The following is a 27,883-nucleotide window of genomic DNA, read 5'->3' on the forward strand; positions in this document are numbered from 1 at the left end:
AGTTAGGTATAGGGAATGCTTAAGAAATAAAAAAGTACTATAAAATATCATTTCACTACAATACAAAAATACAGGATGTTCCATTTAAGAAAACTCAGAAAATACTCATTCCGAGTTTCGACCAACCCTGTATACTAAAATTAAAAATTTACCTATACTAATGATTCTTAACAATAGTAGAATATATTAAAAATCATTTGAACGTAAGTAGAGTTTTAGATGTCAAACTACTACAATTCTACAGGGTGTGAATGTTGCTACGAAATTAATAAAAAAACGTAATTATCTTTTAAAATACCCTGTATAATATTATAAAACCTCATATTTTAAGAAAGAAGACATCGAAGAGAATCCAAAAATGTAAAAATATACAGGGTGTCCCATTAAAAAAACGAAGTTATAAGCAACTTCCGGTATAACCGGAAGTTGCAAAGAGATGAAAATATTTTCATTTAATAGATCATCCTTCAAAACCCCTTTATTCCAATTTTCATGATTCTCTTGCCTTTAGTTCTCGAGATATTTCTAATAGGCCAGTTATCTGCCTCACCCTATGGCCTGTATCTACCTATCATAAATTCTCCTGTAGCAGTTTTAGTTACCATACTCCTCCCAAACGGCTTGACCGATATTTATGAAATTTTGCACGTATATCCTGTAGGACTGAGAATAGGTTCTAATCAATTTTTTATGCCCATAAATTATAAGAGGGGTTGCCCCCTTAACATTTTTTATATTTTTTTGTACAAAATTGTCTACCTTAATTTTCTATGATGTAGAATTAAAAAATACATACAACCCTTAATTTTCACTCTTCTATCATCAAACCCTATTTTTAATAGCCATCTATAATATTTGCATCTATAAAATTCTCCTGTCACACTGTTAGTTGCCATACTTCTCCGAGACCGCTTGACCGATTGTTATGAAATTATATATGTATATTCGGTAGGTCTTAGAATCGGTCGTAATCTATTTTTCATATCCCTGAGTGATAAGGGGGGTGCCCCCTAACATTTTGTAATGTTAGGTGGGGATATGTGTACATAACGTACTCTACAAGACTACGAGTACATACAAATTTAAAAAATTATGATCAAAATCCATCAACAAGCTCCGGAGATATTAATTGCAGCATATGTTTGAAGAATCAATTTCATTTTTTGAGTGCACGGATTTTAATAATTATTCCCCTCCACCGACCAAGAATCGATTTCGCTAGGACGTAATTTTTAAAGCTTTATTAACCACTTTATTGAAATTCAAAGTTTAATCAAAGTTTACACATAAACTATATACCTTGAACTTCAAAATGGTGCTAGTTAGGTTGCTTAATTGTTGTAAACAAAGTAGCTGTGAATTAAATAAAAAAAGTGGCTAACTTTGACCCTGATTAACCTAGGCGAAAAGTTTTTTTTAATTAGTGTAAAAATACCAGTTTTTCAAATCCTAAAGTAGTTTTATAGGGGAGTGCATATAGATTTTCACTTCGGGAAAAATCAAACAAGATAGAACTTTTTGTAATTTCATTAAGAAATGTGTAATAAACAACATAATATCAAAAAGTTCTACTCGAGAAGTGGGTGCTTCATTTTTTATTAAACAAATGAACTACGAAATTAGATGTTTTCTAAACAACTCCGAAAATATAAATTCTAGAAAAAAACTGACTTAATCATTGAAAAACTCAGAAAATTTTACAAAAAAAACCTTATATAAAGAATTTTCTAAAATTAAATCTGTATCTTCTATAATTTTTTATTTATAACGCTAAAGTCACCCTTCTCACAAACATTGGCGCACTGTAAACTAACGTACGGCGAAGTGCACGGTTGAGTTATTTTAATGTAATTCTTTAACTAATGGATCAAATGAAATTATATAAATTGAACATGAAAGAAGAATAATTAAGCTATCTTATGGTTATAATAGAAAGAAATAAAATTCATGGGCATAAGTACGGTGTGGGCGGAAAATGAGCCTTACATGAATTTTGTTTAAAAATGATTTAAAAATGTGTAACTAATACAATTTTTCTTATAAAGCTCTCAATTTTCCACAATTTACCTTTCAAACATCTTACTAAATGATGTTTCATTCAAAAAAAATCTCAAAAATTTAATTCAAATGATATGACGTCTCAAAAAATGTAATTTTTGAAATCTTCGTAGTTTTATAGAATTACCACCATTTTAAGACGGTATTACTCAAGTTTGAACAGATCTATTACAGTTTTATAAGTGCTTTTTTAAAGCTTAGGATGTAATATTTAAAATGCACTAAATTATTTTACTTTAAAAATGAAATAAACTATTTCTTTAAAAAAAAATAAGAAAGATAACAAAAATGTAATACAAAAACCGAAAATTACCAGCTAAAAAAATGTTTATACAAAGTGATCAAAAGTGGTAAAACTTACCTAAAATACATTTAATAATAAGCTTCAACAATAATAAATGTTCAGCAAAAATTTTTTTTAGCTCTTATACAGTATGTCTGCGCAACTTGGAACCTCTTCGTCGTATATAATCTAAGATGCAATCATCAAATATCAAAGTTAATTAATGTTATACGAGGTGTGTCAAAAAATATAAATTTCACTCAAGAGTAAAGTACCTTTACATTTCACAATATCGAAAATTGTTATTAAGAAAAGTTGTTTGGAATTAAAAAAATTGTTTTAGTGTTCAATTACATCCTTCTAATTAAAATATTGTGAATAATAAAAGCACTTAACTCATACGAAAAATTCATATTATTTACATACCTCGTATAAAATTAAAAAAGTATAATATCTGATGGTTGTATCTTAGATTTTAGACCAGGGAGAGAATTTTATGAAGAATAACTTTACAACTTTTTTTCGTAAAAGTGATAATATTCATAAAATAGTTATCATAATTGTAATAAAATGATAATGAGTATCCGTAATTTAAGAAACAATTTAATTTTTTTTTTCGATTAGAATGATGTAATTGTATATTTAGACATAGTTTCTAATTTCAAACAACTTTTAATAATATAATTTTTTGATATATTCTAGAATATAAAGGTATGTACTTTACTCTTTAACGAAATTCACATTTTTGACATAACTCGTATAAAATTGATAAAATCTGATATCTGATGGTTGAGTTTTAGATTTTTGACTATCCAGAGCATTTTATTAAGAATAACTTTTTTTCATAAGATTGATAATTTTTTTTTATTTGCTAAGTGCTACAATCTGGTCTTTGACCAATGAGTAACTTTTTATCTATCCTATCTTACTAACTACTTAATATCTAAGAGTCACCCTTTGATGTCTTCTTAGTTGTCTATTATTACTGGGGCACTATTTGCTTGCGCACTATCACACAAAGCGCTGCTTTTCACTTTATCACGCACTGCACCAAAACGTTGCTTGCACACTAGTCGCACAATGCTCCGCTATTAGTCGCACAATGCTATTAATCGCACTACACCAACTCGTGAGGTTTGGTCCTCTTCAGTCTTCTTTTCTGCTTTGAGTTGTCCAGGAGCTGGATGGCCTCAATATTTTCGTGGAGAAGAAGTCTTTTTTCATGACTTTCTGCGTGTTTTCTGATTTCTTTGTCGACGGGCTCCATTCGTAGATCCTTGTGGAGGTCGTCATTACGGATGTACCAGGGTGCATTAACTATGTCCTTTAATACTTTGTTTTGAACAGTCTGTATTATTTTCATTTAAAAAAAAAAAGAAAAAGATAAGATTGATAATAAAAAAGTTTTAGATGTGGTTCCTAGCTACGCAGATACACTGTATAAGAGCTTTTGTATAAGAATTTTCAAATTGCAATGCCATATTCGGATTCAGCATAATCAAAAACAAAATAGAAACATATTTGATCAAAGTAAAATGATGAATTTAACGATATTTTTAAAATGATTTATACAAAACAATTGTTATTGTTTAAACAATTAATAAACAATTAGCGGCCAAATCTGCCAGTAGAACTTTTTACTTAACATGTATATAAACTAACAAAAAAAGTTTTAGAAAAATATAAGCTTGTTTGAATTTTTCCGAAACAATGCATGTTTTCATTCTAATTGCACCCCCCTATTAGTCTAGACTCAATATTAACAAAGTTATTCAAATTCTTTATAAGCCTAAATGACCCTAATTTAAAAAAATGTTTTCGGAATGATAAAAATGACTTTTTAATGATTTTTTTTTAAATGCGTTGAAAATATAACTATTCTTCTCTCACGCGGTTTCCACAAAATAAGGAACTTGCATACATTTTTAAATATTAAAATGATATTAAAAAACATAAGGTAACATGATCTTAAAACGCTTGCATGCGAAAAAAACAAATATTTTTAACCCGTACGCTAATTGCGACGCTTTGAAAATGCTATAAAATTCAAATATCTTAGGAGGCTCTTGAACGTCCTTCTATTGGTCCGACGTCACGAGCCACGGTCAACCGGCCTAGCAGTCGGAAACAACGCGATTAGGGTAGGTATCACGGGTATATTACATTTTAATCGTCTTTAATGGAAAATTCCTAGGTATTATTTATGTTCATCTTATATATTGTAATAAGTAGTTCCCCAATCAGCTTAGTTTTAAACTGAAATTGATAAAGTTGAGTGCTACTTTGTAAAGAGTTTAAAACGCATAATATGACGGACCAGGGTAAGTCTGACAACTTACCTACCGTTGATGTCTTCATGGTGACAACTTTTATAAAAATGAGTGAAAGCTATTCTATTGGAGAAATGCGAGGTGTCAAGGCAATTAAGTAAGAGTTATTAATAAGCATGTTTAAACAGTTTATAACAATAGTTTGGTACCATTATATTATAGTATACGGTTTACCCCGTGGGTTTGATCTACCTACCTCTAATCGAAGGATTTCGTATATCCTGGAAAAGATTACGGTGTAATTTGCATTATAATAAAGATTATATTTTATTGTAATGTTTATTAGTACCTACTGGAGCCTTTCATTATTGTGTTTAAAGCCTTCTGAGAAAAGATTATGGTGATTAGCAGACGTACTGATAGAACGTGTAGATAGCCAACAAAATCCTTCTTTACAAAGTTAATAATACGCATAAATAAGAAGAATCATTATTGTAATTTTACAAGTTAATATCTTTATCATCTCAGCTTAGGTATACTTACACCGCAACCCGACGGTAGACCGCATACTATAGTAGCACCAATACTTTTTAGTTACTCTTACTTTTATTACTAAAAGTTTTGTTTATTTTTAAGTTACTTGTTTCTTCTTTGTTCTTCAACACAAGAAACGACAAAAGTAATTTCATAAAAAAGAACTTTTTGATACATGTCAACAGAGATAAAATGTTAATATTTTGCCTGTCACAGAAAAAATCATTTTTGCCACAGAGTAAAACAAGATATTTCAACTATATTATTTATCTATGGGCAAACTGCATTAAATGCAATAGCCCACCGAACGGGCAAACGATACGAGTGGCCTATGACGTCAGACCCAACTCTCGCTTTTGAAGTTGTTTGAAACGGAAATTTTAGGCGCGGAACTTTGATCAGATGTTGTACGTACACTATTCATTGTTAAGACGTAATATTTTGAATATAACATTTTAAAACATAAATTAACAATTTTATGCAAAAAATTTTTTTAGTGCAAGTTCCCTATTGCTATATCATTTTTATTTTCTGAACAATAACATTGCAAAAAAAGCTCTTTGGGAAAAACAAATTGAATAATATTTAAACTAATTGACGAATCGTCTTAATATTTTTTGTGCATTATATGGACTGTTTGACTAAACTTTTCATGCAATATGAAAGTCTTAAGGTCATTTTCGCAAAAGTTATAGCAAATTTTTTATTTTCGAAATTTTAATTTTATTTTGAAATTTCCGAAGCAACAAAGGATCGGACTAATATTAAAAAACTGCCATTTTAAACCTTTTCTCATCTACTAAAAGATGAAGACTCTAAATAACACATTTAATTACCCTATTTTTACCTGTGGCGATTTAAACGAAAAAACTGCAATTTTTGACGCTTATTTGTTAATAACTAAAATTCTCGTCCGAACCGTGACGAGCATTTTTGTATTTATAATGTATTAGGTATATAGTACCCAAAAACCTATTTGAAACCTGGCTGCTTAAGTGTCCCGAACATGGTATATTTTTGCCTTATTTCTCTGGCGTATAATGCTAAGGCGTGGCTTTGGCTTAGGAAGAAACTTCAAATTCGGCTTCTACAAGACAACCGACGCTCTACCGACGCTCCAAGTAACAGGTAATATTGCCTAATACTACATGAGGTGAAGAAGATAAGCTGATGAAAGAAAAAGTGGGTGAATCGTCGATCAAGATTAAATTAAGAACCTGTGGAATACGGGAAAAAGAGGTTTCTGAAGTTTGTAGGTAAACATAACGTTAGAAAATTTAAAAATAATAGTTCGTTCTGGTATACATGCGAACCCGCTTATTAAAATAGCCTTCGTGCCAAGCAAAATTATTCTTATAACCGGGATATTTTAACAACCGATTTATTGGTGGCTAGCAGAAACGTTTCGGGATCTGAAATTTCTATTCCTTAAAGCGGGTTATTCCTATAACCGGAATTCTCATAAGCGGGTTCGAGTGTATGTACTTAAATTAAAATACTTACCTCCAACTTTCTTGAGCAGACTTTTCCCAGCTCTCTTTATTTCTTTCTTTAATGTTAGAGTCAAAATGAATACATTTCTGAACGGCTGTGAGATATTTAAAAGATTCATTATCAAAATAAAAAGTATTTCTTGTCTTCACAACAATTTTAGCATAAGGAGGGCGGCTGGTAAGTTCGCTTATCGCTTTTTCCAACATTTTAATGGATGCTCCAGGTCCATAATCTGATCTGTTAAAATAAAAAGGGTTTTTTCTATTATAAGAATAATTATCAATATCATGGAAATGAACTATTGGAGAGGATGTTGCCGGCTCACCAGACTTGATAGGCTGAGAAACGAAAAATAGAGGCAAAAAATAGACTTTGCCTACTAGAAGAAGAGGTACACCAAGATGATCCTGGAGAGAACATAAACGTAAATATAAATAAACGTTTACTTAGCTTACCATTATCAGACACAAATTTTACTTCTGAATTAGATATTATTAAACAACTTGCATATAGTAACGGTTACTCCCCTACTTTGGTTGATAACATACTCAACAAATTAAGGAATAAAAGGAACAGATCTCTAGCTTATAATGCGGCCCCTGACAATTCCAATTCAGCAGTTATGTATAGATCTATATCATGCATAGGTTATCCTTCAGACAATATAGCTAAAATCTTAAATAACATTCCTAACTTAAAACTTTCATTTAAATGTAAAGATAATATCAAGTCTATTTTTTCTCATACGAAAGACAAAATTAAAAAACTTCAAAGAGTGGCATTTATAAATTATCATGTGGTGACTGCCCTGTGACCTACGTGGGTAGAACGATGCGACCTTTGGATACACGTATCACAGAACATCTGTCAAAGATCGATAAATCTAGCTTTGTTCATCATTTGCATGCATCGAAACATAGCTTTAGTCCCCAAAGAGATAGTAGTTTCCTACCGTTATCCTACATAGCATACCTAATAATAACTATACCAAAATGAATCTACTAGAAGATCTAGAAATAAGCAGAGAAATGAAAAGAAACCCTCAAAACTGTGTTAACACCCAGATTCAATTAAATTGTAAATTTGATCCTATCTTTAAGAAATTTCTTTAATAATTTTTTTTTACAGTATGCCCAACAATTTATGAAAGTTTTTTTTAACATTACTTTTTAGGTATTTTTGAATTCTCTTTCATTGATTACATATTTGTAAACAAGTAAAATATTTGAGATTTGTCTAAATTAATCAATAACATTTTTAATTTTATAAAATAACAGCTTTCGAACTCTGAACTTATCAAATGATATTTCTCCTAGGTTTGATTTCATCTAACTTCTTCCACACTTGGTCAAACTAAAACAGTTTTGCTTTTAAAAGAATTTTGATAACATTTACACGTTAACATTTCATTTCAATTAATATATAATAGTAATTTTTTGAAAATTTAACTTTAATATCTGAACTTAAAATTCATTTAACATGGCTTTTTAGTCATTTTCAATTTTAATTAATTTTTAATTATTATTTACGAATATAGAGGTCGCATAGGATAGTGGTTCCTTCTTTATCATTTTAATGAATGATAGTCCTTCTCAGCTGTTCACGTGGGCTCAAAATGGTTTGACTCAGCCATGTTGTCTTTTTAAAATAAAAAAGAAATTACATAGATGTAATTTATTCAATTTAAGGGGTTGTTATACCCGATATCTGTGGCTTTTGCCCAGGATCTTTTTTTATTATTGTGTCGTTTAGCAATTACTCTTCTATGAAGGTTTTATAAGAGGATGTAAGTTTTTCAATCTTTCATTTTTATATAAAAAAATCTTATCTTAAATGTCCTTTTAGGAAGCTCTGATGATGGCACGTTATGTGTTGAAAGTACTTAGCTGATAATAAAACATTTTTTACACACTATCAATTTTTTGAGAACATACACTCATTTGCCGGTTTGACCTAATTAGAAGTGTGTACAAGTCTTACAGTCTTTTCCAATTTAAATATAAATATACTGAGCAGCGTTTAGAGCAAAGTGACACCATCTTTTTTCATGGGCTCTGCTTCAATCTTACACATAGTAAAGCTGCGACAGTATCCCCTGCTACTATACCCCCACTTAGTTTCTCGATACAATATACTAGAAACAGATAGTACCAATCAATCCAAGAGATCTTGTCACGAAGCGCGACCAGTATGCTCAGTCTATTTATATTTACGCCTATGGGAGAGAAGATTCAATCACCGCCAGAGTCGGCCAGATATCTAAAAACTGAAGATTGCTTCGACAGGAAACGATGGAAAATAGGATGCGAGAAGCGACGCCACCTGTAGAAAACTTGTCTTCTACAAATGAATGCATTTAAATAGCATTGGACCAAGATTTTACACCTACCCTCTTAAATAAAGTAAATAAAATTAACACAAAACAGAAAAACAGGGACACAAAGGACGAGTCATAACAACAGTTTAAAAGGATGGTGTAGAAGGATTATCAACTGGAGTACTGGAGTACTGGAGCACTGCATTGGTTTTTCTTAATTTTTAACTTTGATCAAGAAATAAACCAAAATTTTACTATGTTTTCTTGCAACTTTTTTTTTAAATACAAATAAAATAAATGATTGTGAGCACGTCCCTCTTTTATTTTTTATTTATTTAAAAGTAAACAGTTAAATATACTTACCCCCTCGTATGTGTAAAACAAAAAATGATGTTGTCACATGCTCTCTTATTTAAGCTTGAAAATATTTTATTCATATAGTATTGGAAACTGACCATGTCTCTGACTTCGTTAGGTTTTAAAAGAAAACAAATAGCATGTATTTTATGTAAGTTGGCAATGTATCTTAAGATATTTTCAGTCTTTCGATTATCCTAAAAAAGATATAATATTTGCATAGCGTTTTTACTTGATTTCATAACGCAATGTAATAGTTTGAACATTTTCTTGATTTAAGGAAATGCTTTGGAGATCTGAGAAAGACCTGTTCGAAATTGTCATAAAAATATTCGTATATAATATCACAAGAGAGAAAATTTTGCCGGCAATATTTTCGACTGGTATGAAACTTTGTTGCCTGGCAATTTTCGCGAATTAAATTTTGACTTAAATCACGAGACGTCAGTCGAGTGATTTTGTAAAAATTTCATAAGCGAAAATTACCAAAAGGCAACGAACTTGAATGAAACCAGGAGAAAATTTTGCCGGAAATAATTTTCTCTCGAATGATATTCGACAAGACTATTTCACGAGACAATTAATGCACCATATCAACAAAATATAATCTTTATTTATTTGTTATTATCATACACTTTCGTGACGGATCTGTCATAATTTTGTCGCTGAGATTTCACGTCGTTAAGGAGTTTTGTCAGTAGAAAACGAAGCGTTGCTATGCCGTTTTATCAGTTAAAAACAGTCTAGTGAAATAGTCACTAGAATATTTATCTATTCATAAGATTATTTATACCTTAATGATTTAAGTATGGATATACTTATTTCAGCCCTCATTTCAGAGAAATACACTGACCCTTTTTTGGAGAATGGTTACCAGTGATTCCCAAACTAGTCTATATAGACCACCAGGGGTCGATGAAAATTAGCAAATGGTCTGCGCGAAAAAAGAAATTGGGGTCTATGGTCTAAAGGACATCGCACACATCTTATGGAAAATATGTCACTCAAATTCAATAAAATTTATACGATTAGATTCGTTTTAAATTAACGGTCAATTCTTATCATTGCGCCAACTCTTAATTATGATTCATTAAGGCGCAAATTGCAATTAAAGTTTATCGAAATCACATTTTTGGAGTTCATAAAGTGTTAGTTACAATCACTATTGCTCGGAGTGCTATTCAAAACAGCTTAAACCCCGCTGGGCCTAAGCGGATTAGTGAAACTAATCCGCTGATTTATGGAGTACCGATAATCTGGGTATTTTAAAATATTTTTTCTCTCTCTAACTTATGTACGTATCCATTTGATTTCAGATTTATTTATATCAATTTCTGCTCTTATTATTGAAAATACAGAGTTGGCGCAATGATAAGATTTGACCGTTAATAATTTAAAACGAATCTATTCGTATAAATTTTATTGAATTTGAGTGACATTATATTTTCCATAAGATGTGTGCGATGTCCCTTCAAAAACTGCAAAAAACAGTATAATTGATATAATTTTGACATTAAAAAAATACAAAAATATAATATGATTAATATAATAATTAACATCGTCTGTATAAAATTGCTTTCACTTGACATCGGAACATTTTATAGGCGTCTCACGAGAAAAAGGCGGTCCAGATACTCTAATTCAACAAGTAATTGGACTTCGTAAGCCCTAGGTTTTCACCCAAAGTAATCGAAAGCAGAACTGGAAGTCGATATTTGAACTCGTCGTGTAACTTTGCGCCGATTGATATACGATTTTACCAATTTTGAGTAATTGTTACTAAACTTTGAATGATCATTGTTTAAACAGAAATGACTTCAAAACCGCAACTAAAGATTCAAACTCAACTTTTCTTCTGGTTAGAACTTTTTTAACCGGAAATGACATAAAAACCAAAATTTTACATTTGTTCCCATCTTGCTAAGGCACGTCGAATGATATATTGCTTATACTGTTTCGGTGACTTAAAACAATACTTTCGGTTGCAACTCTAAAACCGGAAGTCCGATGTCAAATTTATCATCTTTAATACCATCCTTGGGTTATAAGCTTTCATTCGACATCTCATTTGTTATTCTATCTGTATTAATAACGGATGAGTTGTATTCGCGGTCGGACAGACAGACGGACACAGTCATTTTAAACCGGAAGTATATATTTGCTCTCGTCTTGCGAATGCGCTTCGAATAATATATCACTTGTACTATTCCGGTGACTTTAAAACAGTACTTCTGGCCGCATTTCTAAAACCGGAAGTCCTAGGTCAAGTTTTTTATTTTTAGTACCATCCTTGGATTATAAGCTTTCATTCGACGCCTCATTTGTCATTCTACCTGGTATAGTGACGGAAGAGGTATATTCGCGGTCGGACGGACAGACAGCCTAGGTCAAATTTCTAACCTTTACTACTATCGTTGGATTATAAGCTTTCATTTGACACCTCATTTGTCCATTCTATCTGGTATAATGACGGAGGAGTTATATTTGCGGTCGGACGGACAGACAGCCTAGGTCAAATATCTCACCTTTAGTACCATCTTTATATTATAAGCTTTCATGTGACACCTCACTTGTCATTCTACCTAGTATAATGTCGAAGGAGTTGTGTTCACAGACAGAAAGACGGTCGGACAGACGGACGTGGATAATTCAAAGTTTTCATATTTTTTCAAAATTGGTTGAAAACAACAAGATAAGCCAGCAGTATTAAGTCGTCTCCTAACTGATCATTCACTAACGTTTATATTATCATTTCTGCCTCGACCTGAACTAGGTCTTCGACTAAGGCTGCACCTACATTGGATCCGTATTTCTCCGATACGATCCGACGACAGATTAAAAAACAAACTCATGGTATTAAAAAGGCTGCACCTATATCGGCCGACGTCGAACTGCTTTTCTGCTGTAGCTTCTCCTATCAATAGCCCGATATGGGATTGGGCTTCCCATTGCATTGTAGGCACTACGCTTTAATTAAATACCTTGAGTTTGTTTTCAGTAGTAATAACCCAAGGACATTGATAATTGTTCGAAAAATTTTTATAACAGATTTCGAAAGCTTGTTGCTTGGAAACAGACCGACGCCGTAGGCGGAGGTCTGTTGCCTGTAAGCAACAAGCTTGAGAAAGTTGTTAAAACATTTTTGAGCATTTATCAATGTTCGAGGGTTATTCGGATAGAAAATTCCACACCTGTAATTTTGAACCAATCAAAATACGTTATTTTGACAGATCACCATGGCAACGGAGGTATTTTATCGGAAATTTTTTGCTCGTGGGGTACCCAACAGCGAATTATAGTGGAAATTTTTTGACGTTTACAATAACAGAACATTTTTGACAGACTGGTTATTATTTGTTTACATAATTTAGTTTTGATTCATTTTAGTTACAAAGCTAAGATGTTTTCTATATTCTTCGGACACCTCCTCTCTTCTTAATGGCGAAAATGCAGGACTTTGAATGTTTTCAATTAAGTTTCTATTAATAAAATATATATAATATTTAGACACTAATTTATTTACCTTTTTCCCATTCAGTACTTTCAATTTTGCGTAGTTTAGACGCAAATATTCGTGGACAATTTGGAACAGATTTTCTTTCTTCAAGTTGAAGCCACAATCCTCTATTAATTCAAATAAATAAGCCATGGTACGATGATTGATCTTTACATCAGATAATTTCACGCATATTTTGCATATTGTATGATTTTCAAATCGATTCATTTTTTAAACAAAGAATTTTATTGGTTTTACTGACTGTGCAATATTATTTATTGTAACAAAACGCGAGTTTTTTTTTAGGTTTTGAAGTGTCAAAATATAATGATCACAGCCTCCTATGATTGATGCTTGCTGACGCTGGTTATGAATTCCATACCATTAAAACGCGCATAACGCACGTTACGAAAAACGCCAAAAAATAATTTTCTATCACTTGTAGTTACTCAAAACTTATGTAAAATTGAAGAATATACTATTTTCTATCTTGAAATGGTATTCCCATGCAACTACAATGAGTAGAAATTACGAATTTGAAAGCCTAAATAATTGCTGACAAAGCTATGGCGCGCTATTAATCTGTTCATGCAGCTTTGGATTTTCAAATGCAAATTTGGTGTGGAATTTTTTTACCGAATACCACGCGAAGTCAAATTAATACCCGGAAATTTTTTTTTGATCATGAATATTTTTAGAAAATTTCCGGAAATAATTTGACCTCTAGTGGTATTACTAGTGAAAATTTTTTGCTGGTTATGAAAAAAAAAATACAGAGCAGAAACAATTTATTTAAATGTGCAATTAACAATTCTTCCACCGTCCGATTTCCATCTAATTCATATTTTCTATCATTGCAAAAGTCCATAAACGCTTTCCATACAAATTTTTTACTGTAAACAGTATTCTTTGGTATATTTGATTCGATAATTTCATTAATATTCTCATCAGTATTACAACCAAATCGTGACATTTTGAAATATTGAATATTTGAAATGTCAAAATCGAAATGAAACGAAATGTAGGTATCCATAGCTACATGATTGAGTGAAAACAGCCCATGGGATCTGTTTTCAGTATAATGTTGGTTTTATTGGTTGTATTCAATCAGATGACCACAAATTAATTGATTTCATTGGATTTCTAATTGAGCAAAAAATTGTTAATGTAACAGATCGGATCGGAGAAATACGGATCCAATGTAGGTGTAGCCTAAGCAGACTGGCCTCTTGTCTCTTTGTATAGTCGCCCTACTCACGCTCGAAAGACTTAAGCAACCACACACTAATTCGACTAATTGGCAAACATTTTGATCGTGTGTGATCCATGCATCTAACGAAATCGTACAATTTGACCGCAGACATACTGGCCTGTCTGCTGCAGTACCTACTGTAAAAAATTATATAATCGATCGACGATCTTGTCGAATGACACTGCAGTACCGTGAGTGGCCGGCTTTACATTAGGTAACTCTTTTCGCCGTTTTCCGCTGACCGTGCACATTTTCTAATGCCGCCAAAACAGGACTTAGTCTGTGCAGATTATTGGAGAATAGGCCATTTTTGGGAAAAGTTATTTACCAGCAATTTTATTGCTGAAATCGAATCTTATGATTGTATATAGTAATAATATAGGTATGCAAAGTCCGCAGATAGTGTGCTACTTTTTTATAAACAAAATGGCGCCCGAAAATCGTATGATTGGAGAAAATCTAATCTCAAAGTTCAAAATCGGTATACGTTAAAAAAAAGCATTTTCTCGGCTTCCCATGGAGCAATTTGCTTCATTATTTTTTTGTTCCCAAGTAACTCGAGTAGAGCCATCTAACTAAAGCATTATTAAATGTCAAACTTGCTTTTGTTTTGTTATAATAAATTTATTTATTTATTATAACAATTTTTTTTAATTTGTTTAAATAAATATTGTTTAAATAATTATACAGCTTTAAATGAGAATATTTGTGTTTTTAACGTTAAAATGTACACTTGTAGCAAGTTTATCTAAAAAAGTCTACAACTGGAAAAAATATGTAGTTTTCTTTTCTTATAAATAAATTGATCTATTATATCAAAACAGAAACAAGTTTGGCAGCAATAATGCGTTAGTTAGATGGCTCTAGTCGAGTTACTTGGGAACAAAAAAAGAAATAAGAAAATTGCTCCATGAGAAGCGGAGAAAATGCATTTTTTAACGTGTACTGATTTTGAACTTTGAGATTACATTTTTTCCAACCTAATTTTTGATTGGAATTTTGCTATTTTTGGCAATTTTCACTCGTAATATCGATAGTTTTTATTATAATAATATATGTTATGAGTATTTTAAACATATGAAAGTTGGTGTGGAGAAAGAGGACAAAAATAAAAAGGTGATGGTTTGAAAATTATGATCTTATTGTTTATATCTTTGCCGTAAATGCCAGTCAAATTTGACCGGTTGTATCTCAGGAACCACTTACCACAATTAAACTTTTTTTCTTTTAAAAGAAGCGTCCTGCCGCTTTTTTTCCAATACCGTTTTCATGATTTAATTTAATTTAATATTTCCCGAGATATTCTATTTGTTTATAAGCCAAAAAATTGTTTATAATTTTAAAATATTCCTGAGGCCGCTTAAACAGTCCAATTTCAATTCTGTAAAGTGCATTAGATAGGTACAGTGCCTTTTTATACAAAAATCATAGTTATTCTTATATATCATGATTATTGTGGTTATTATAGCGACCGCAAATTGTTAATTAACAATTCTTCTGGAATAACTTCTGGAATTATAATCTATACGAAACGAGCTTTTATATTACCAAGTTATTTAATTATTGATAAACAATTTCTTATCTAAAATTTTAGTTGAAAATTAAAGATTTTGTTGGAAAAACCCGCATTTTCCGGGGAAAATTTTCGTCGAAGTAAATCGGGAAAAACACGTCTCTATGCAGAATTTAATTACGGTGAATTTTTATTTGAGTGTTTTTGGTGTAAAGTTAAAATCTTTGGAGTTATATAGCAAAAATTGAAAAAACACGATTTTCGGGCGCCATTTTGTTTATAAAAAAAGTAGCACACTATCTGCGGACTTTGCATACCTATATTATTAATATATACAATCATAAGATTCGATTCCAGCAATAAAATTGCTGGTGAATAACTTTTCGTTGTATTTTGCTAATTAGCCCAGAGTATATGCACTACAATGCCAGTGACAACACTACACAAATCATTTACAATTTGACGTTAAAACCACAGAAACAAAAACTATGCTGATACTGGTTTTAGGAATTGAGATAAGGGACACTGCCCTTTTTATCTACAAAGACCGGGCTGCATCGTCGTCCCCGATAGCGAAATTATTCCGATTCGATTTGTTTACATAAACTTACTCAAAAAGAAGTCCTTATAACAAATCCACAGGGTACCGGAAGGTGCCGCGGTCGGAAAATTGTTTAAACAATTTTTTTAAACAAATTCAAGAACTCAGTATTTTCATTTCTAACAACATTTTTTTAGGTAATATTGGGTCATTATGAGCAAAAAGTCTGTTTTGATTTTTCTCTAAAATTGATTGTTGTCGAGTTATATGCGATTTAAAATTTGAAAAATGCGAAAGTGGTCATTTTCAAGGCGATTTCATTTTCAACTCGATTAAAGATTATATTATGAAAATCAGAAAGTGATCAAAGCAAAGTTTAAAATCCCTCCTTCAGGACCCCGAAGAAATGTTTGTCATTATTTTATTACAAAGCTGCTATTTTTAATTATTAACAATTAGCGCTATATGTAGTCCAGGCTCTGTCGTCGCCCCCGTTAGCGAAATTATTTCGATTAGATTTTTTTGCACAAAGTTACTCAAAAAGAGGTCCTTATAACAAATCTACAGGGTGCCAGGCGGTGCCGCGGTCGAAAATTAAACAAATTCACAAAAATAATTTTTTCACTTGGAACAAATTGTTTTTAGATAATTTGGGTCATTCTGAGCAAAAAAGGTCTCTTGTAATTTTTCTCTAAAATTGATTTTTGTCAAGTTATACGCGATAAGCTTATTTATTAAGCCTTGAAAATTGCTATTTTCGCATTTTTCAAATTTTAAATCGCATTTAACTCGACAACAATCAATTTTAGAGAAAAATCATAAGAGACCTTTTTTGCTCAGAATTACCCAAATCATCTAAAAAAAAAATTTCAAAGTAAAATAATTATTTTTGTGAATTTGTTTTAAAAAAAATTGTTTACAACAATTTTTCGACCAAGGTACCGCCTGGCACACTGGGAATTTGTTACAAGGACTTCTTTTTGAGCAACTTGTGAAAAAAAAAAAAATAATAGAAATAATTTCGCTAACTGGGGCGACGATACAGCCTGGACTATAACGCTAATTGTTAATAATTAAAAATAACAGCTTTGTTATAAAATAATGACACAAATTTCTTCAGCATCTTGAAGGAGGGGTTTTAAACTTTGATTTGGTCACTTTTACTTTATCGTACTACATACGCAGTATGAGTATAATAGATAAAGTTATAGGATCGTGCAAAAAAAATTTTCTAAAAGCAAATAAAAAGCTAATCTAAAAGTCTAAAAATCTAGTCTAAAAAGCAAATAAAAAAACATGTCGGAAGTATGTACGTACGTAAGTACGTACGTATGTCGCCACCGTCCAGCAAAAACTACTGGACCGATTTCGATGAAATTCGGTATGAGTAAGTTTAAGAGAATTTTGTCGAGAAACTAAGCTTTTGAAAAAAACCTCTCAAAGGGGGGCCGAAATAGGGGGGTTATTTGGAGCCCATTTTTGCAAATTTTGACCGAAACGAATGAAATTTAACTTAAAGTTAGCTCATCGACAGGTAAATAGAAATACGGAATTTGACATTTCCAAATCCAAAATGGCGGCCAGCATGGCCGACCGCCCACCCGATACATTTCCCTACCAATCTAAAAATTTGTTTAAGATAAATTTAATTTGAAAAAACATTTTCGTACTTCCGGGCCTAAAGTGACAACTTCACTCCCTTGTGACAGGTACTAAAGTGTCACATTTAATCCCTCCGGGATTAAATATTGACGAAACTCCCGGAACGATTAAATCACAAACAAACGAATTTAAGGGATATTTTTTTGGAAATTTACTTATATCAATATCTTCTCTAATGTTAATAACCGATTTCAGCATTGAGTAATGTGCCCAGAGAGTTGAGGCACAAACCGCTTTTGATTTATCATCGAAGTAGACTAACAGCGCATTTTCAGTAGGTTGTCTCACATTTTTTAAGCGGCACCACTTTTTAAAAGCATCGTACTGCTGCTCGTATAGTTTTCTAGATTTCGGTGGTAACAATTCTTCACCTACTTCGGCTGCTCTTTTATCAATATCAGATACACCTTCTTCACTCATGATACCAATAATTATCAATAACAATGTTTCTTTACAATGACACTAGTAATGACAATGTTTCTAAATTATAACTGTCACAACGCAATGTTACTATGGTAACTTATTTTAAAGACAGTTTATTAAATGAGTTGAAGAGAGAAAAAACTGATTGAAATTATTGAAATAATTAATAAAATCATACCGGAAGTACGAAAAGTATCGTATATACCTTGCGACTGAAGTACATTTAATCCTTCAGGTAAATTATGGCCCTCCCTGCGGTCGGGCCATAAACTTTACCTTCAGGATTAAATGTACTACTTCAGTCCCGCGGTATATAATGTACTATTATATAGCCTAAAGATGGGGCTATAACAAGAATATTATCGTTTTTCAGAAAAAGTTATGGGTTGCCTATATTTAAGGGATCAAAATTTGACATAAGTTTGAACTAGATTTTCTCAAAAATGACTCCAAGGAATTTGTTAATTTTTTGATATATTTTTGATATCCTATCGGTAAATTGAATAACATTAGTCAGATTTCTTCACTCCTCATAGGGGGGGAGTTATGAATTTTTTATAAAAAAATATTCGAGTGCCCGTAACTTCCTCTTGAATAGAAACTAAAATTTGAAATTTGGCAGACGTATATAGTACTTTATTATCTATTAGCACAATAAATTTTACCTACAATATGGCTTCCGGTTGAACCGGAAATGAAAAAAAATCTTAATTTTTTAGATACGCCCTGTATATTTTTACATATTTTGAAAGAATGTAAAATTACCTTTCCAATGACATAAAACTCGTTGCTGTAACTCAAAAACTCAAAAATTTACAGAAAATTGAAATTTTGCTAGAATCTTGTGTGTGTCCCCTCTCACGCGATCATAGCAGAGCATTATTATAGGGCAGTCAATGAGGGTATTTGGCTCCGAATTCCATCCTACTACATCGATGTACTTGATATTTTCACAGTAAGTAGGGAATAGCTCAAGAAACAAAATCTACCCTATAGACTATGGCGCTTTTATCTTGGGGCAATTCCCACCCCTTCATGGGGGTGGAAAATTTGTTGGTCAAAATAAGCATGGAAGTGGCTAGAGAACCTATTTTTAAGCAAAAACTGATCTATACTTTTTTTTGAGAACTCAATACTTTTTGAGTTATGCGTAGTTGAAAATTGGCCATTTTCATTCAAAAATGACACGTTTTCGGACGGTTTTTTGTGAATACCTTAAAAACTATGCATCAAACTAAAAACACTATATAAAATTTTTTTAAGATTATAAATAAAAAAGAGATTCGCTCCTTCGTAAATTTTTTATTTATAATACAAAAAGAGATATGGTAGGTAAAAAGAGTTTGTTTTTTGGTGCATGCTCAAAGTGCTCATGCTTTTGTAGTGTTTGGAAAGACCTTTAAAACGAGCACCGTTAAATGTCGGTTACATTCAAACTAAGCGAGATATGGTGCAAAAAAAGATATGACTAATGTACTTTAAGGAAAAATGAGAAGTATAGTAGAAAAAATGAAAGAATACCCATGAACGAACATATAAAACACGCTGTATTTTCCTGTCACCGTGTCACACAAAAAATTGGCCAGCGCAAGTACATGTAATAATTATTGGGACTTCATTAAGTTGGAGGGTCCGAGAAATTAGCCACATTAGATTTTCATAGAACGTTGAATTAAAGTTTGACAGTGTTGCCATGTGATTATAATGTATATAATATATAATATATTGCAGGCTTCAAATATACAGAAACTACCTTTTTACATTATTCTATGGATTTTGATATTTTTTAATTAATGTAAAACACGAACGAATAAATATATTTGTTGTTTGTTTTGATATTCATTGCAATTAATTAATAGAAATTTTTTTGTGGCAATTGCCCTGATAGATTCCTGGAGAGATTTGGCAATAGAGTCAGAACGTTTAAATTTGCGTTTGCCAGATTGCACAGATGTTCCGCAGATATACATTTTATGAGTTCCTTTTTATTATATTATAAATATTTCTTTTTATTATTTTATTATTTGGAATGGATGTACCTGAATACTGAAATGCCCTTAGTTACTGAAAAGTTTCACTTTAGAGAAATTATTTTTCCTAATAATAGTACTGTGGACTTGTATATCTGTATTTTCAGTTGCATATATTCTGGAGCCTGTTATTATCACAGCTTTTTAATATTTCTGTGGACTTGTTTGTATATCTGTGTTTTCAGTTGCATATATTCTGGAGTCTGTTATTATTTACATTTTAATATTTCTGTCTTTAATCAATGTTAAGTAAAATCTTAAAGCAGCAGAATTTTACTTATTTTACACTTTTTAACTTTATTATTGATACTAAAATCTTGTTATGTCGACATAATTAGAGAAATTAAAAATTTTTTCTCGTTATTTTATCTACATAGTTAATGTTTTCCATGTTAATAAATAAATTAATAAAAATATATCACATGCTTTTTTCCGATTTATTTTAAGAACACATGGCAACACTGTCACGCCTTAATTTCCTTATATCTGTAGCTAACTTCTCGGACCCTCAAATTTAATGTTGCCCAATAGGACTTTTCATTCACAGTCATTTGTTTCGAGCTTCTGTCATAAGTCGTATAATCCGTGTATATTACTATTACACACAGATTATACAACTTATGACAGAAGCTCGAAACAAATGACAATCGATGAAAAGCCCTATTATTGTTACATGTACTTGCACTGGACAATTTTCTTTGTGACACGGTGACAGGAAAATACAGCGTGTTTTATATGTTCGTTCATGGATATTCTTTCATTTTTCCGACTGTACATACATTTAACCCCTCATTCACCAGAATTTAAATGCATTGTTTTTCTTTTGCAATACCTCTTAATATAGTGTTTTCTACTTTCAAAAAGTTGGACGGGTGAAAAAAATAAGATCAAATTATAGAGCGCATTTTTAAATTTTCTTAAAATTCTTTCTTTTGCTCCATGCAATTCGAAAATAAAAATGTTCTATCTCCGAGAAGTGGTGGGAACCGCCCCCATGATAAAGCGCCATAGTATATAGTATATAGGATAGACTTTGAATTAGGAGATTGGGCTTTGAGCTACTCCCAAAATTTCATTACAATCCATGCAGTAAAATGCAAATATTGTAAACTAGTAATTTCTCAGAAAAATGAACTGATTTGAAATGAAAGTATGACTAATATTCTATTGATTTATGCAATAATCTATAATGTGTCCCCGAACATTTTCTCAAATGCAGGAATTAATGATGCGTAGAACCATAAAATATTTTCAAGTATACAAGGTGTTTCTAAAATATCAAAATAACGAGTAACTTTGTTATTTTTATAGAATGCCAGTATCTAGTACGATAACTATAATAGATCGGTACGATAAAGTTCTCGGGCGGCCCTTCCGTCCAGCGTTTTTGACTTTCATAATAATAATTTTTAAGCGAGAGCCTTGGAAATGGCCATTTTTGCATTTTTCAAATTTAAATCGCGTATAACTCAACAAAAATTAATTTTAGAAAAAAATGACAAGAAATCTTTATTGTTCAGAATGACCCAAAATTATCTAAAAGTGTTCGAAATGAAAAAATTATTTTTGTGAATTTGTTGAAAAAATTTGTTTTAACAATATTTTGACCACGGAACCGCCTGGCACCCTGTGGATTTGTTATAAGGACCTCTTTTTGAGTAAGTTGGTGCAAGAAATCGAATCGGAATAATTTTGCTAACGGGGGCGACAATACAGCCCGCTCTAACAACGCTTATTGAAACAGCAGCCACAATTTTTTCAAACAATCCATTAGTACCTAAACTAGTATATTACAACCGAAAATAAAAAAGAATAATAATTTACAGGTTGATCCTAATTTTATGTCCGGCAGTGTGTTTTTAGAGGCTATAGCTTCGTCTTTCAATACCATTTATACCAGCGACCAACTACCTAATGGTTGATCCAATTCATTGTATTGCGACCAACTACCTAATGGTTGATCCAATTCATTGTATTTAGCTCTACCTAAGAAGACAACAGCAAAAACCTGTGCTGATTATACAACCATCAGTTTGTTAAACAATTTATTGAAAATTTTTCTGGGCGTATCTATTGTTTTGAACGAGAGAAGCATTGTTTGGGATGAACGTAGCTTCTAGTCAAGAAGATCTGCTAATACTACTTGATAGTGTCGTTGACAGTTGTAGGGAGGCAGGTCAGCATCTGAACATACGGAAAAGCAAAATATGTACTCGCAATAAGTAAACAACAGAATATAAAACCATCTATATTATGTAAATAATACCAAATTTGAGCAAGTTGATAAAATCGTTTACCTTGGACAGCAATTAAATTGTAACGCAGAAAGTCACGGCGAAATTAGATCTAGGATAGAGCAGGCCAGATCCGCTTTTAGAAGGATGTCCAAGGTGTTATGTAACAGAGACCTAAAATTGGCATTGAGAATCCGCCTACTTCGCTGCTACGTGTTCTCGGTCTTACTTTTTATGGTGTCGAGTCCTGGACTGTGAATAAAATCAATCTAAATAGCCTTGAGGCTTTCGAAATGTGGTGCTATAGAAGAATTTTAAAAGTTTCTTGGGTGGAAAAGATTCGAAACTCCGCAATACTAGAACGTCTCAGCAATACTACTGAGATTATAAAAAGCATCACGCAGAGAAAGCTGGAGTATTTCGGACATTTAATAAGAGGTCCCAAATATAGGTTGCTGCAAAATATTATGCGAGGAAAAATAGCATTCAAACGCAGTCCAGGACCAGGGTTGGGCTGTTTTAAAACAAGCTTTTTAAAACAACGTTTGAAAACATGTTTAAAAACACTGGAAAAAACAGTTGTGTTTTAAAACACTGTTTTAAAACATTGTTTTTTCGTTATTGTTTATTTAAACAACATTGTTATAAGACATTTGTGTTTCCTAATTTGGAAAATTGCAAACATAGATTATAGAGTAAGTAGGTGCAATAACAATATTAATGCGAAGTAAAACAGTAACTGACTAAACTTTATTTATGTTCAGGTAGCAAGCATACTAGTACTGGAAGACAGTGCTGAGTGCTGTAGCAACATTAACTAAACCAATACTCCTAATAAAGTTGAAAGAAAAAGAAAATTAAGAAATTAAGTAAATAATAATTATTGAATTACAACAGCATCTATTACACAATCCTACTATTAGCTTCCTCTGGCTCCTCAAAATCAACATTCGTTAAAGTTAAAACACATTTCTCATGATGCTTTTTCATTTTTGCAACTAATATGGACAATTGCTTCTTGCATTTTTTACACTCAGCTTTAGACACTGTCTTTTTACTTTCTCTCCCATCCTCAAAATTGATATTCACTTTAATCAAATTAAAATTTATCCAAATTGCATCTCTCCGCCCTCCGCCTTCCTTGACTTGACATTTATAAACTTAATATAATTTACACTGTATACACTGCAACTATCCACTAAGAAATTAAAATAGAACCGAAGATACCAATATGAAATTATATTATAAATCCTGAAAATCTGAAAAACTGAATAGCGAATGTGATTTACAATAATTTACATAATATCACGTTATATAAGGAAACGAAACAGTTAAACACTCGTTGCATGTGCGCGCAGGTCGCGTCTTCGCGGGAATCCCATAGTTGTGCCAGTTGAGGTTTATGGGAATCTCCGTTAGAATTCCAGTGAAGTACGTAATTATTTTAAAACGTTTTTTTTTTTTGTTTTAAAACAGTGTTTTTTTGTTTTAAAACAGTGGTTTTTTTTAGATGAAAAAAAAAACTGTTTTAAAACAAAAAACATTGTTTTTAAACAAAAAAAAAACATGTTTTTTGTTTTTTTTTAAAAACCAATTTTTGTCCAACCCTGCCCAGGACGAAGAAGAACCTCTTGGTTGAATAACTTGCGAGATTGGTATTGTGTATACAATCATGCTATTTAGGGTGGCAGTGAATAAAATTAAGATAGCTATGATGGTAACCAATGTTCTGAAAGGACATGGTACATGAAGCAGAAGAAGTGTGTTTTTATCCATTGTTTTGACATTGGTAATGTAACACTTAAATTTAAAAATTACATTTAAATATCTAGTTATTACCTTTAATTCTTCATCTTTGTTACCAATAATTCCTGGAGTATCAATGAGACGTATTCTTATTGACTTATCAAAAATTGGAAAAACGTAAGTTTTCACGTCCTGGGTTGCGCATTCGAAAGTTTGTGAAAATTCATTTTCCACTGCATCTCCTGTAGTAATCTCATGTTCGCCTTCTAAAGGTTGTAAAAATTCATTTTTATTTGGATCTCCTGTAGTAATCTCATGTAGACTGCCATTTTTACACATCATAATGAATTGGCTCGGAATGAGCACCATTGGATTATATTTTGTCGCTTCTTCAAAATCAGTAAAAGTTACATAGTTGGCAAATGCATTGATTAAAGTTGATTTGCCCACTCCTGATGCTCCTAATAGTAATATGTTGATATCGGAGTTAAACTTAAAATTTTTCATCTTGTCTTCTATATTGCAGAACTCTGCCATATTGAAGCACTATATACCTAAAAAAGTTGTAGATATATAATAAATATTGAACAAAAAAAAAACATATCGTGGGCTTAATGCAACAATTCACATGCGAGGCAACGAAGAATTAAACCTAGGAATTTTGTGCAGTAAGATGAATCGTCATGCAATTTTTTGCATTCGATTCGAGAGAGTGTCAAGCAATGTTGTTAACCAAAATAATCTCTGGCAGAAATTTTTGTGCATAAGAAAATGAATTTTCAAAGTGCATCTCGAATAGGTGGTAAATGAAAAATTTAGAAGTCAGGAAATATTGACAGAAATGAGTTCAGTTTTAATACTCGGGGTTTTTGGGGGTCACTAATCACTTTGAAAATGCATTTTCTTATGCACAAAAATTTCTGCCGGAGATCAATTTAGTTCAAAAAATTGCCTGACACTCTCTCGAATCCAATGCACAAAGTGGCATGACGATTCATTTTACTGCACAAAATTCCTAGGTTTTGGTCATTTTAGTGCTTTGTTGCTTCGTCTATATACATGTTTTGAGATACATATTTACATTTACTAACTTACTAAGCCTTGTTCAATTCTACCGTATTAACATTATTTTTGTAAAAACTAAGTCACCACAAACATAGGTAGAAAATACACATTAAGTCATTTTACCAGTTCGTAGAGATGCAAAACTCATTAAGGGGATAGGTACGTAGTTTCTGCTCCAATGCTATTCAAATGGGATTCATTTTTTTCGAATCCTGAGAAAACTAGTAAGTATTTTTGAAAAATTTAAACGCAGATGAAAGATTACGTTATTAGCGAGAGCCGAAAGTCCCTGAAAACTTCTATAATGTTTATTTTAATAAGTTAGAGGGGTGAAAAACTAAGAGAAAATTTAAAGATCTCATTCAAAATAAACTTTTTATTTATTCTAAGGGACTTTCGGCCCTCGGTAATAATTAAGTATTTCATTCTGCGTTTAAATTTTTTAAAAATATTTATTGGTTTTTTCAGGAATCGAAAAAAATGAACACATTGTCAAAGGTAATACCACGAGTCCTCTAAATTTTATCGATAAATTTTTTTGTTTTCACGAAAACTTCTTTATTTGGTAAAATTACGAAAACAAACCGAATGATAAAATCACGAGTCCGAAGGACAAGTGATTTTATCCATTTCGGTTTGTTTGAGTGATTTTACCCTAAATAAAGAAGTTTAAGTATGAAAACGAAAAAATTTATCAAGCAAAATTTAGAAGACGAGTGGTATTTGAAAAGATTATTTTGTGAACCAATATGTATTATTAGTAAATACGGGCATCTGTGAAATATTAGGTATGTACGTATTATATGAAATTTAGGGTACCTTAAGTTTTATCAGGGAAGAGGCTGTTTTATCAGTATTACACTCAATGATTGGCTAATGGCTCAATGAAAAAAATAATCCGTGGTAATATTTTCCAAATCTATCTTTGTCATACAACGCACTCAGTCGAATAGAATATTATCAGCATATTGTCAGTCAGACAGTGACAATTTTAAATATTTGACATGGCATCGGGAATATTTTGAGTTGTTGTTTAAATAATATTGATAGTGTATTTGATCAATAATTGATTAAAGACTTTATGAATTGTCAATGGTCCCTACTGCAAGTTAATAGATAAATAAATATAATTTTGTAGATGTAAAATTAGAAGAAGAAAAAATGTAGAAAAAATTTTACCGCTATGTATTTAAATAGATATTTATACGCTTTTATACAAATAGCAACTTTTTGTTTTTTTTTAATTTTCCCCTGTTTAAAAACTCTGTATACTCCAATTTTTTATTGATATAATTTTAACTACATTGGAATTAACGCTATTGAATGGTAAAATAAATTTAGAGCAATAAAAGGCAAAAATATATTTAAGATAATTGAATTGATTATGTTGTAGCAAAACACGTTTAATATATAAATTAAAAAAATACTAGTTTATTTATTAAGTGATTGCAAGAGGCATCTCGCAATATTTTGTTTTGCATTAATAGACCAAATGCTATAACAGCTAAACTTCTTAAAATATATTTAAAGCATAAGTAGACCAAGCGACATTTTATTTATTTTTTCTAAAATATGGTAGGAGCGATTATATTGAAACTTTGCAACCAAAAAGAGTTATAGGTGATCATTCTTCTGTTAAAATTTTGTGCAAATATGTTAATAAATGCATTTTTAAGAAACGAAAAACTTTGAAGCCATTTATCTCAAAACTATGTTTTGGCGCTTGGTCGAGTTATGCATAACGCCGTCCATGTAGTCCACAGTTGCCAGAAGATTGGTATGAAACCATACGCCAATCAATAGAAAGTCATCTCTTTTAAGGTAATATGATTTAGGACAATTTTTTTGATAAAAACAAAGCATTCTTCCAATATTTTTTAAAGAACCCAATACCAAATTTGGGTCTTATAGGAGCTTTTACTATTGAGATACTGACTCATTCTGTTGAAATAAGAGAGTATTGGTCAATAGAATAGGTGTACCTACCTACTATAGACTTAGATAAATTATATCAGTGTCCGATTTCTATTAGTTGTGGTAAAATTCAGAATATTAATCACTAAGTGCATTTTTAAAAAAACCTGAAAGCGATCTCAGTGATAGGAAGGATAAGACCTATTACATGTATATTCCAGTGAAATACGGACGATGAACAAATACAAGAATCCGATTAAGTCATGCTCCAAGCGTGTGAAAGAAAAGTCCTCAGGAAATATTTGCAGAAAAGCTATGGATGGAATGGAATGTGGGTGAAAAGACCAAATAATATAGAACTAGAGAAGATGTAAGGAGAACCGAACATCGTAGGATTTAAATCACATATACTACACAACAGATTACTAACGATAGGAATAGGAGGAAAGAAGAAAGGTAGGCCAAAAATCAGGTGGAAGAATGGTGTTAAAAAAGACATAGACGAATTTAACCTGTAACCACCCATGCATCAAGTTATAACATAAGTACACGCGTGGCGTACTTTATACACCACTTAAAAACAGCGGTTTTGTTTATTTTTTTGAACAAATTCACTTAGTTGTTTCGTTGTTTGTTATAAACCTTATTCGGCATCAGCAAATGCTTGGAATTCCTTCTCAGTAAGTCAATTGGG

The 27,883-nt window shown here is 31.6% G+C and overlaps 2 protein-coding genes across 2 annotated transcripts in view; both read right to left on the reverse strand.

Annotated features, from left to right (window-relative positions):
- LOC126886296 (uncharacterized) overlaps positions 1-24,751 on the reverse strand; it is a 106,235-nt gene extending 81,484 nt beyond the window's left edge. Inside the window, exons 1-3 of the mRNA XM_050653168.1 lie at positions 24,304-24,751; positions 9,320-9,510; positions 6,649-6,876 (exon numbers count right to left, since the gene is read on the reverse strand). Of these exons, the coding sequence (XP_050509125.1) occupies positions 6,649-6,876; positions 9,320-9,510; positions 24,304-24,747 (863 nt within the window). The 5' untranslated portion in view covers positions 24,748-24,751. The remainder of the gene's footprint in view (positions 1-6,648; positions 6,877-9,319; positions 9,511-24,303) is intronic.
- The window catches only part of LOC126887197 (protein abrupt-like), a 285,519-nt gene continuing 262,460 nt past the window's right edge, over positions 4,825-27,883 (reverse strand). Inside the window, exon 7 of the transcript XR_007698978.1 lies at positions 4,825-4,963. The gene's annotated coding sequence lies outside the window, so the exon portion shown is untranslated. The remainder of the gene's footprint in view (positions 4,964-27,883) is intronic.

This window comes from Diabrotica virgifera, chromosome 6 (assembly GCF_917563875.1).
Source record: "Diabrotica virgifera virgifera chromosome 6, PGI_DIABVI_V3a".
Lineage (NCBI taxonomy): Eukaryota > Metazoa > Arthropoda > Insecta > Coleoptera > Chrysomelidae > Diabrotica > Diabrotica virgifera.